Raw genomic sequence first — 12,217 nt, 5'->3', positions numbered from 1 at the left:
TAATCATAGAATCTGTCATAAAACAATCTCCCATTTTATTGCGAAGAACTGTTTTAACATGCTTCATAGCCGAAAATGCACGCTCCGTAGTCGCTGTGGAAACAGGCAAAGTTAAGACTAGACGGATCAACTTGTCAATCAAATTATAATATTGCAATTTTTTTTTGTTTCAAACAACCCTCGGCACAATTCTGAGATAGTGGACATTTTTTGAAAATCTTCATGACAAACCACATCGAGCTCATAATGCTGTAGTTGACACCTCAAATGATGCATATCCTGTTCAGTGAAGTCCTCGGGATAATACTTCTCGGCGATAGTACAAATCTTGTCAATGTTGAACCATTTAAAATTATCTTTTGGATCCAAAGCAGAGCTGAGAATTAAAAGTTCTACTGTCTCATCACTGAATCTAGAGTTTAACTCTTCCAACTTAAAATCTATTGCAACATTAAATATATCATAATAAAAGTGATGTTCAACTGTGATGGTATCTTTTTTCTGACATGAACGACTAGAATGCTTATAAAGAGAACTCATCTCCGGTATATCGACATCCAATCTTGTGCAAAATGATTTTACATACGAAAGAAGAATATCAAAACCATCATTTCTCAGTGTCAGCAAAAGTTCTTTAGTCGTAGAGACCAAATCCATTGCACTTATGATATCAAGAGATTTTTGTTGCAAGGCACGGCAAAGCAAATTTGTGATCCCCATAATTTTATGCATCAAATGGAAAATAAAAATGAAATCAAAAGACTTCATCACTATTAATGAACCACCAGCTTCCCCGCGCATTGAAGTAGAGGTACCATCAGTGATAATGTTTTCGAGCACATTAATAGTTGCAACATACATATCTATCAAGCTGCAAATAGAATCAAAATGGGAGCTTCAACGAGTAGTACCTGCTCGATGCAAAGTACCAACCTGATTAGCTCCTCGCCCAGTCTCGCGTTCACCGGCAACAACAGAACGTGCAATTTCATTACCTTGATAAGATTGAAACTCGGCATTGTGCTTGGAAGAAGATGTAACAAGATTGACAATAGTCGTCAGATTTGAAAAGAAAAGCCATATAGAGATCTCTTTTTCAGCCGCTCCAACTAATGCTAGTTGGAGTCGATGTGCAAAACAATGTACATAATATGCATAGGGGCAATCTTTAAGAAATAAAGCTTGCAATCCATTAAAAGCACCACTCATATTACTAGCACCATCATATCCTTGACCTCGAATATTATGAATTTCTAGATTATATCTAGCGAGGACATCACATATTTCTTTCTTGAGTGTTGCAGCTGTGGTTTCATGAACATGCACAATTTGGAAAAAACGCTCTCGCAAAAAACCATGGGCATCCACAAATCTCAAAATTATAGCCATATGTTCTTTGTTAGATACATCTTTCGCTTCATCCACCAAAATACAAAACTTAGAATCTCCAATTTCATCACGAATTATATTTCTGACTCTATTACCAATAATATGCAAAATTTATTTTTGAACTTCTGGTGAGGTATATCTTGCATTTCCCGGAGCTTTGTCTAAGATAACATCACCAATACTAGCATTCTATTTCCCCAATAGTTTTAACATCTCAATGAAATTACCACGATTTTGGGAATATGAAGATTCATCATGACCTCGCAATCCACATGCTTGCAAACTAAGCCAACGGACGCTCTCAATTGTTGCTGCAAGCCTTAATCGATTTTTTTGAATCTGTTCAGAAGTTTCTCGATTCATAACTTTATCTATATGCCTAGTTACATCCATCAAATCAATAACAGATTTTGAAGATTTATTGTGTTTCGAGTTAGAACTTCCCATGTGAGACAAAAACGCACACTTGGCTCCATCATTAACGCGTTTCCAACTTCTAAACCCTTCAATTGTAAATGTAGATTGTTGTGCTTCACTTAATTCAAAAAGATAGCACGAAAAACAAAATACTGCATCCTTCGAAGGAGAGTACTCTAACCATGGAAACTTTTTAAACCATGCATATTGAAATCGACGATGCTGCTTCCCTGATTCAGACCGTGGATATTCCGACAATTTAGGTTGATATGGTCCCATTTTGATATAAGATCGTCTAATTTCATCACGATGATTAACAGGATGCCGCCACATCGAAATACGCAATCCAGGATCTCGTTCAAGAGAAGTTTCATCAAATTCAACTCTTTGAGATTTAGAACGAGGTTCGAGCTCCTCAATAAGAATGGATTCATGAGTCTCGGTCCTCTCGGGTGATGAAGGATTATCAACTATTGGCTTGAAGAATGACATAATATTGTTTCTCTTCATTGTTTCTTGAATTGACACACTATCAAGGTTTAAATTTCCTGCTTAATCTGTAAAACATAATCATTAATCAAACACATTTCAGAAGCCACTTTCAAATCTTTCAAGTTGTAAATTGTAGCAAACACCACCTTCATTTTAGATTTGGACGTATTTATTCCCAGTCTTCTTCAAAATGCAATCAATACACAAATGGGATAGCACAAATGCACAATCAATATATAATATACATTCTCCAGTAGAATGGAAATCAATACATAATATACATTCACCAGTAGAATGACAAATTAATCACCAATTGAAGTCAACGGCACCGCAAACTGAAAATAATTATCAGTTTTCGAGTTCTTAACATTACCTCTTACTTCGAATTCTCGATAGCTTTAATTCTCAGGTTTTGAGTTCTTAACATTACCTCTTACTTCGTCTAACGGCACTGCAACCTGAAAATAACACAACCGCACTCAACAATTGAATCCGTTCTCTTCAGTGCCAGAGCAAAAAAGTCGCAAGAGAGTGGCAGAGCAAAAAGCCTCAAGACCTAAGCTCTTCGTAAAATTTTAAGCCCATTTTCTTGATGGAGTGAGAATATGTTTATTATTTTTGTTAATTGGGCCACTGGGCTAAATTGTATTTGGACCAAATTTCATATATTAAAATAAATTTTTTTTTTTGGGGCCACCCGGGCTGTAGCCCCGGTGACCCAAACTCTCCCTCCGCCCTTGTTTTTCGGACCGGCAAGTAATACAACCTTTTTATGATTTTTTGTTTCGATATCAACTGAAACATCCACTATTTTTATCATTTAAAATCCTACTAATTTTTTTTCTTCATTAAAATTCGAAACATTCATTTTCAAAAATAACTCGGCATTTCCAAAATCTAAAAATTAATTTAACATTTAAAATCTCAAGTGCATGAAATTTCTAAATCGTCAATTAACCAAAATCATACGTCAACCATTAACATGATCAAAACTAAATTTCAAAATGAAGCATAAAAAATCTCTAAATAAATCATTTTCAGAATCTTTATTTCAAAACTTTAACTTTTAAGTTAATGCGGAAAATAATGTATCTCGGGAGTGTGCTGTCGGACTCGATCCACTCAAGCGTCAGCGCCTCCCTCAATCTTATCCTCACCTGCAACATTCAAACCTAGTGAGTTTAATGACTCAACACGTTCTAAACATGAGTAACAAATAATACATATACAAGCTAATGCATTAAAAATCATATTTTTATTCAAAATAAGCCAATTTAAATTTGTAAGCATAATTTAATCATAATCGTCAAATCATAAAGCTTTATGTCATTTATCGTTATGGGTGAAGTTTGATATTTGAAAATGACTAGTTGTATCATCTGGTCGACTGATCAGTCTTAGCTCACAATGGCGCATGGGGACATGTAGTACTAGGCACTGACGTAAAACAGATATACGATCGTTTGGCTCCCTCTGAGCTTTCTCCCGTAAACAATCTCCCTCTAAGATATTCTCGCTCACGATATTCTCAAAAATCATATATCATATCTATATTGCCTCAGTCAATTCATATCATTCAAAATATTTATTTTTTCTTTTTAATCATAAAATATCGTGTTCTTTTCACATTCAAAAAATAATATTGTAACAGTAAAAATTACACAAATTTATTATAAATCGTAAAATCTCATATTTTCATCATAAACGTTTAAAATATCATTTAGCATGTGTTATGATTCGACGACACACTGCCAACCCTTTTTGTAATACCCACGTATAAAATGACCGTTTTGTTCCTGGATTCCAAAATTCTCGATTTTGACTTTTGCTTACCTTTATTGACTCAAGCCTATCCCATAGTATCATTTAAGCTTAAATTTGACTTCTAATATTTTTCTTAGACGTAAACCCGATTCTTTTGATTTAATAACTTAATGACTAAACTATGAAACATTTTTAACCCGAATAAATTCAAAACTTAATATTATCTTCCCAAATTTTAAACATAAACTTTTCATCTTTAAACTTAACATGACACGTTAAATACACCCATAAGCATTTCTTATACGTAAAATTAAGCTTCTCAGCTAATTTTTCAATTCGTTTTAAAACTTAACCGCACACCCCAGTTTTAACCCGAATCGACTCAAAACTTAATCAAACTTTACCAAACTTGAACCATAGCTTATTAACACCTAACCATACCCTATGCAACCCAAATCAAACCGTTTAAGAACCTCGTAATAGCTTAGAATGCCTACTGAATTTTTGCACAATTGATTAAATCCTAGCTCAAGCCAACTTTCAATCCATTGAGCCTAGCCCTTAATCATCATGTCCAAACCCTATATACCCATCCTAAGACCTAGAGTGAACTCTTAGAACTCTACTGGACCAGCCTCTATAGCCCTAGCACTTGCAGCATTAAACATGCGCCCCTAGAAGCCTTAAGCGTCCCAAAGTGACATGCAAGGGAGTCAAGTGATCGTTGTTGGAAGGAAGAACGAGGAAGAAAGTCACTCCACTTCACGTAATTGTGTGTGTGTGTGTTTCAGTGAGTGTGTGTTTTTTTTTTTTTTGGGGGTAGGGGGGGGGTGTTGTTTAAGTTTTAGGGCTTATTTAAAAAAACAAAAATCTTTTAAGTATTTAATTAATGGACTTAATTAACTCTTGTTTTTAATTAATAAATTAGGTCTATTAAGATTAATATAATTATTAGACCTCAAATTAAAAGAATGAGAAATATCTAATTCCAAAAAAATCCCTAAAAAATACATAATTTTCTTGCTCTCACTAATTAACTTAAATTTGAAATTAAAAATGCAAAAAAATTTAAATTATTTAAAATATGTATTTTCTTAGCTAAAAATAAAAATTTAGCTTTTAAATATTTAACTTCTCAATCGTCTCTGGTCCTCCCTCCCCATCCAACCACCGATATTCGCCTGAAAATATTTCAATTATGAAATTGAGCAAAATTATGTAATTAATTATTTAGTCACTCAAAATAGATCATTCATGCGTCCAAAATCATTTAATTAAAATATTTTAGCAATTTAATAATTTGCGGTTTATGTGGACTGATTTTCGGACGAGCTCAGTTATAATCAGCGCGGCCATATCCCAGTCAATCATCTCTTGATCTTGACATCTATGCTCGGATAATAGCAAACCGAAATAAACATGGAAATATTTGACTTACCAGACCAAACCCGAAACATGTTAAAATCTTTGACTTCATCGATTTCGAAATACAACCATCAAACATTGTTAGACAGCTAGAATTAGTGATTTGGTTAGCAAATATAAAAAAGTTTGATTCAAGGATGAAATTTACCATATGTGATCGAATAACATATAATTTCCATGATAACATTTTATACTCTCCAAACTAATTGTGGTACTGTATCAGTTGTGTTTTAATTGATAGATTTGATTTGGATGAATATATATATTTGATTAGAAGAAGTATTTGAGAGATACATTTCAAATCACATATTTTTTTTGGTGTATTTGAAATCCATCATAATTATTATTGAAATTATATAACTTAATATGAAGTGAATTCAAAACCCAGCTGAATTTTCTCTATCAAAACAAAACAAGAAATTTGAAATTCATCATCAAATCCATCAATTCAAACAAAACTTAAAATTCTTGATAATTTATTTAAATCAACTAAGCATTTACGTCCAACATATATGTGTGTGTATTAAATATCAATGAGAAGTAATCTTGTATACATTAAATTTGTGCGTAGAGTGCAACTTTCGTTGTAGTAATTTGTACAACTATGTGGAAGAAAAATTAATATCGAATTTTTTATTTTAAATTCAAATGTAATCGTGCATAATACTTTTAGTTGAAACAATTTATTGGCAAAGAAAAATAGAAAATAAAAGGAAAACACTATTCTGTAAAATCACAAATAACGGTTGATTCATCGAGTGATTTTTATTAGAGTATTACAATTGTTGATCACTACAATTGTTGAACTCCTTAGAAATTGAACTATTTGAATTAATGAATTTAAACGATGAATTTCAAATATATTGATTTCAAAATTTTCGACTTGCTTGGACACACATTTCAATAATAATTATTGTAAATTTCAAATATAATTAATATAAATATCATTTCAAATCCATCCATCCAAATCAAATCCATGAATTTAACTCGATCTTATATTTTTTTTAGTTTAATTTTAAAAATCTTTAAATAAATATCAATGGTTAAAAATGGCAATCTTGACCTTTCTTTGATAGACAACTGATATCAATAAGGAATCAAATATGATCCAACAACATGATTGTTTTTTATAATACCGACCTTTCAAATAAATTTTCGGGGTATATGTGGTGACAATTTGTTTGCTATATGTATGTGTATGGATTTTTGTCTTCGTCAAGGTCTTAACAACATTTACATTTACTTGGACTAACTATTTTCAATTCGAAAAATAAATCAGTAAAGCTGATGACCTTGATCTCGGTGTATCAGTTTTGATGGAGATTATCAGAAGTATCAGAAGAACAATTAGTTTGTTCAGTTAGTTAGTTAACTCCGTCATTAGTCAGTTAGATAATTGGTTAGCTTACTCAATGGATCACACTTGTATAAATATAGAGGTTAAGACTACTGCTACCTTCTTCATCATCTTAATAATAAAATTCACAATTCATTCGGTGTATACTCACATATGCAATATGGTATCAGAGCATTTCCGCACTGATCGATGAGATTTGCGTTTTTCTTTCGTTGAGCTAGCATCCGGTAAGTGTAATTTCTTTTGTATATTCCAGATCGGGGTTTTTCATTCTCGAATTTGAAACTGGAAATTCTGAATATTGATTTCTGGATCTATGGCAAACACGAATCCCTCGGTGTGGAATATGCAAACGGGGCGATCGCCTGTTGATGATCAATCGAATCCCTACTTCCTACACCATTCTGATAATCCAGGGTTGCTTTTGGTCTCACAGCAACTCACGGGTGAAAATTTTCCGTCATGGAGTCGAGCAACGACAATTGCGCTCTCGGTTAAGAACAAGTTGGGGTTCATTGATGGGTCTATTCCCAAACCACCAGAAAGTGATCTTGCCTTGACAAATGCGTGGATAAGAAACAACAACATAGTCATTTCCTGGCTACTGAATTCTGTTTCCAAGGAGATCTCAGCAAGTGTCCTGTTCGTGGAGTCGGCAGAGGACATATGGAAAGATCTGAAGGATCGTTTTCAACAAAGTAACGCTCCTAGAATATTTCAACTCCGTAGAGAGTTGGTCAATTTGCGCCAAGATCAAGATCCGGTTGGTATCTACTTCACTAAGCTTAAGGCCATTTGGGAAGAATTGAACCAATTTCGACCGGTATGCAATTGTGGTAAATGCAACTGTAATGGGGTCAAGAACATTGACAATTACGTTCAGATGGATTACGCCATGACATTTCTCATGGGTCTCAATGACTCGTTTGCTCACGTTAGAAGTCAAGTTCTCCTACTTGACCCTCTTCCATCTATTAGCAGAATTTTTGCTTCAGTCATACAAGAAGAGAGACAAAGGGCCATTGGAGCTCAGTCCAACATCAACAATCCCACTAACGACTTGGCATTTTCCTTCAAAGGGGAACAACACCAATCACAGTACAATAACAAACCCAGAAATAAATTTCAGAAAGGTCGACCCTACTGTACGTCTTGCAATGCTCCTGGACACACTGTGGAGACGTGTTACAAGATTCATGGCTATCCACCCGGATACAAAAACAGAAGCAAAAGTGTTAACAGAAGTTCACCAGCTCAAATAAATCAAGTTTCAGGACATATTGCTTCATCTGAAAACAGAGACGCCTTTGATGATTCTCATTCAAATGTCTTACATAATTTTGATAAGAATCAGATGGAGCAGCTAATGGCTATGTTTGTTCAACATCTCTCGGCTGCTGACAAGAAACTCGATCGGCCAGAGGTTTCACATGATAATTTTCGTTCAGGTACTTGTCTATCGATATCTATTCCAATATGTTACATTTGCCCTCGTGTTGGATCGTGGATTCGGGGGCATCTCGACATATTTGCTCGAATGCGAGTGCTTTCACTTATCTTAAGACAGTAGACAGTTCACGTGTCATCCTGCCCAATCATGAATACATTGATGTCAAATTATGTGGTGAAGTTAGATTGGGGTCTTTAGTTCTATCTGATGTACTTTACATACATGAGTTCAAATTTAACCTCCTATCCGTCAGCTCATTCATCGCCACAACTGAAGTTGTGATCAGTTTCTATCGTAATTCATTTGTCATCCAGGAAATGATAACCAAGAAGATGATTGGCAAGGGTAATCGGATAGAAGGTCTCTATGTTTTGGAAGTCAAGAATCTGGAAGGTAACAACTCATACTCAAAGATCCATATCAATCAAGTTAGTTCACAAACTTGGCACTGTCGTCTTGGGCATCCTTCAATGAAGATAGTACAGAATTTGAAACCTCATTTACATTACAAAGATATTGATGTACCTGATACACCGTGTTCTATATGTCCATTAGCAAAACAACGAAAGTTACCATTTGTTTCTCATCACAATATGTCTTCAAACTCTTTTGATCTAATACATTGTGACATTTGGGGTCCATATCGTGCTCCTACGTATAACAATCAACAATATTTCTTGACTCTAGTCGACGACTGTACAAGGTTTACATGGGTTTTTCTCTTGCAACACAAATCTGAGGCAATGACCATAGTGTCTAGATTTGGTCAAATGGTTGAAACACAAGGCCTTTCGTACTGATAATGCAAAAGAACTTGCATTCTCCGATTTGTTCCATACCAAAGGAATTGTGCATCAGTTTTCATGTGTGCAAACTCCTCAACAGAATTCGGTAGTAGAAAGGAAACACCAACACTTGCTAAATGTTGCTCGTTCTTTATTTTTTCAATCCCATATACCTATTTGTTTCTGGAACGAATGCATTCTGACAGCAACATATTTGATAAACCGTGTACCTTCTCCTTGGACTCACAACAAGTCTCCATATGAGCTGTTGTATCAGAAAAATGTGGATTATTCACAGTTTCGAGTGTTTGGTTGTCTTGCATTTGCATCCACTTTATCAGCTCACCGAGACAAATTTCTTCCAAGAGCTCGAGCATGTGTTTTTTTGGGATATCCTCCAAACATGAAAGCATATAAATTACTGGATATTAAGAGCAAGGAAATATTTGTGTCACGAGATGTGATTTTCCATGAATCCATATTTCCATTCGTTTCTATATCTTCCAAGGAGGTTTTGATTGATCCGTTTCCCAACTTGGTCATCCCCACACCACCAATTATCGAAAATAGCAGTGAGTATTTGGACATTCATGTGCCATTAGATGTTCCAAACGAACCATTGGCCACTGAATCACATACTTCTTCAGCTACCGATGCAAACAACAATGCTCCAGAAATGCCATCTCACACCGCTCCTATATGCACTTCTTCGCGGATCACCAAACAACCATCATACTTAAAACATTATCATTGTCAACTGTTGAAACACCAATCAAGTCCATCCTCTTCAGCCTTGTATCCTGTGGAGGCTTATGTGTCATACCAATCACTTTCTCCATCATACAAAAATTTTGTGCTCAATATTTCCACTCAAGTGGAACCTCAATTCTTCCATCAGGCTGTCCAAACACATGCCTGGCAGGTTGCAATGAGTGACGAACTCGATGCAATGGAAGCTAACAAGACCTGGTCAGTCGTCCCACTTCCTTCCAACAAACAAGCCATCGGCTGTCGTTGGGTATACAAGATCAAACACAACCCTGATGGCTCGATAGACAGATATAAAGCAAGGTTAGTTGCGAAAGGCTACAATCAATGCGAAGGTGTTGATTTCTTTGAAACGTTTTCTCCGGTTGCCAAGCTAGCCACTGTCAAAGTTTTACTTGCCCTTGCAGCTAGCCAGACTTGGCATCTTGCACAATTGGATATTAACAATGCGTTTTTGAATGGTGATCTACTCGAAGATGTTTACATGGATCTTCCCCTTGGATATAATCCTGAGGTACAATCTGATTCGGCAACACCAAAACTCGTGTGCAAGCTACTCAAATCTATATATGGCCTACGTCAAGCATCTCTCCAATGGTACACAAAATTCTCTAATGCAATACTTGATTCTGGATTTGTACAGTCTCATGCTGATCACACTTTATTCACGAAAGGCTCTGGATCTTCTTTCTTAGCCTTGCTGGTATATGTTGACGACATCATAATTGCCAGGACCTTCTTCTTGTTTAATTCACGAAGTGAAGTCTGTCCTCAAATCCAAGTTTAAACTCAAAGATCTGGGCACTTTAAAATATCTTCTTGGCCTCGAAATAGCAAGGACGACACAGGGCATATGTTTATCACAACGAAATTATACGTTACATCTACTCGAAGACACTGGTTTTCTTGCTTGCAAACCTGTGTATATACCTATGGAACCCAGGATTCAGCTCAATCTCAATGATGGGGAGTTACTTGAAGATGTCACCCAATATAGACGCATCATTGGTCGTCTATTATATCTTACATTATCAAGACCAGACATCATGTTCGCAGTACACAAATTGAGCCAATTTGTGTCCCAACCTCGTACCTCACATCTGAAGGTTGTACATCATTTTCTGAGATATCTCAAGTCCACTCCAGGCCAAGGGATTTTCTTTTCCGCCAATTCTACCATGCACTTGAGGGCCTTTTCAGATGCTGATTGGGCAGCATGTGTGGACACACGGAAATCAGTAACAGGATTCTGTGTTTTCTTGGGAGAAGCTTTGATTTTGTGGAAAACCAAGAAACAAGTGACCATTTCCAGATCATCTACAGAGGCAGAATACAGAGCTCTAGCTAATACAACAAGTGAAGTCTTATGGCTCACTCAGCTGCTAAAAGATCTCCAAATCACTACTACAGCCCCTGCTACTATCTTTTGCGATAACCAATCGAACAATTAGTTTGTTCAGTTAGTTAGTTAACTCCGTCATTAGTCAGTTAGATAATTGGTTAGCTTACTCAATGGATCACACTTGTATAAATATAGAGGTTAAGACTACTGCTACCTTCTTCATCATCTTAATAATAAAATTCACAATTCATTCGGTGTATACTCACATATGCAATAGAGATTCTATCATTTATGAAAAAAATGACTTTAGTTTCATTAAAGCATATGAGAAGGTCGACCAACGTGTTGCTCATCAGTTAGTTCGTCAAACTCTTACATCGGAATCGAACCTAGAATAGACTAATGAAGATTGTTATCCATGATTGGATGATGCTGCAAACTTGATTACTTTGAGTTATTCATAATGTAAGATTTGTTTCCTTGAAAAAAAAATTTGATGATTTTTTTATATTTTACTAAAACTTAAATTTTGAAGTGCTTTAATATTTTAATACGTTCTAGCATTTTAACTTTTTTATAATTTACGTTGAATAAAATATTTCTAGATTTTTTTTTAAAACGAGTTTGGCACCTAAAGCTCACTCACAATGACAATAGTTTTTAATAAAGGGAAGAAAAAAAAAGATTATGATTAGAGTTGAACTTAACTCAACTTTAAAAATTAATTCAAGGAGAGAGAATTGTCTATATCAATATATATAACTCTCAAAGAATTAATACAATCGATGTTGGACATTTACACACTATCTCACACTCAGGCATGAATAACTGGAGCGTAAAATTTACAAGACATTATTGGATGACTCATTGGGCAGTCCTACATATAACAGTGAACATTGACTCTGATATCATCATGTTAAGATTGAGACTTGAACCTACTCAACTCCAAAAGTTAGCTCAAGAGGGGATGAATGCTCAAGCCTATATATACCATTTCAAAGGACTTAATCCAGTAGATGTGAGATATT

General features: G+C 35.2%; 1 protein-coding gene across 1 annotated transcript; it reads left to right on the top strand.

The window, feature by feature from the left end:
* The first annotated feature begins 7,105 nt into the window (after positions 1-7,105).
* LOC140813167 (uncharacterized) lies at positions 7,106-9,073 on the top strand. Its single transcript, XM_073171628.1, has 2 exons — positions 7,106-8,292; positions 8,609-9,073. Exons 1-2 carry the CDS (start codon positions 7,161-7,163, stop codon positions 8,641-8,643), a joined length of 1,167 nt encoding a protein of 388 aa, XP_073027729.1. The 5' UTR covers positions 7,106-7,160; the 3' UTR covers positions 8,644-9,073.
* The last annotated feature ends 3,144 nt before the right edge of the window (positions 9,074-12,217 follow it).

Source organism: Primulina eburnea, chromosome 1 (assembly GCF_022965805.1).
Source record: "Primulina eburnea isolate SZY01 chromosome 1, ASM2296580v1, whole genome shotgun sequence".
NCBI lineage: Eukaryota > Viridiplantae > Streptophyta > Magnoliopsida > Lamiales > Gesneriaceae > Primulina > Primulina eburnea.
This window is presented reverse-complemented; position numbering and strand designations above follow the sequence as displayed.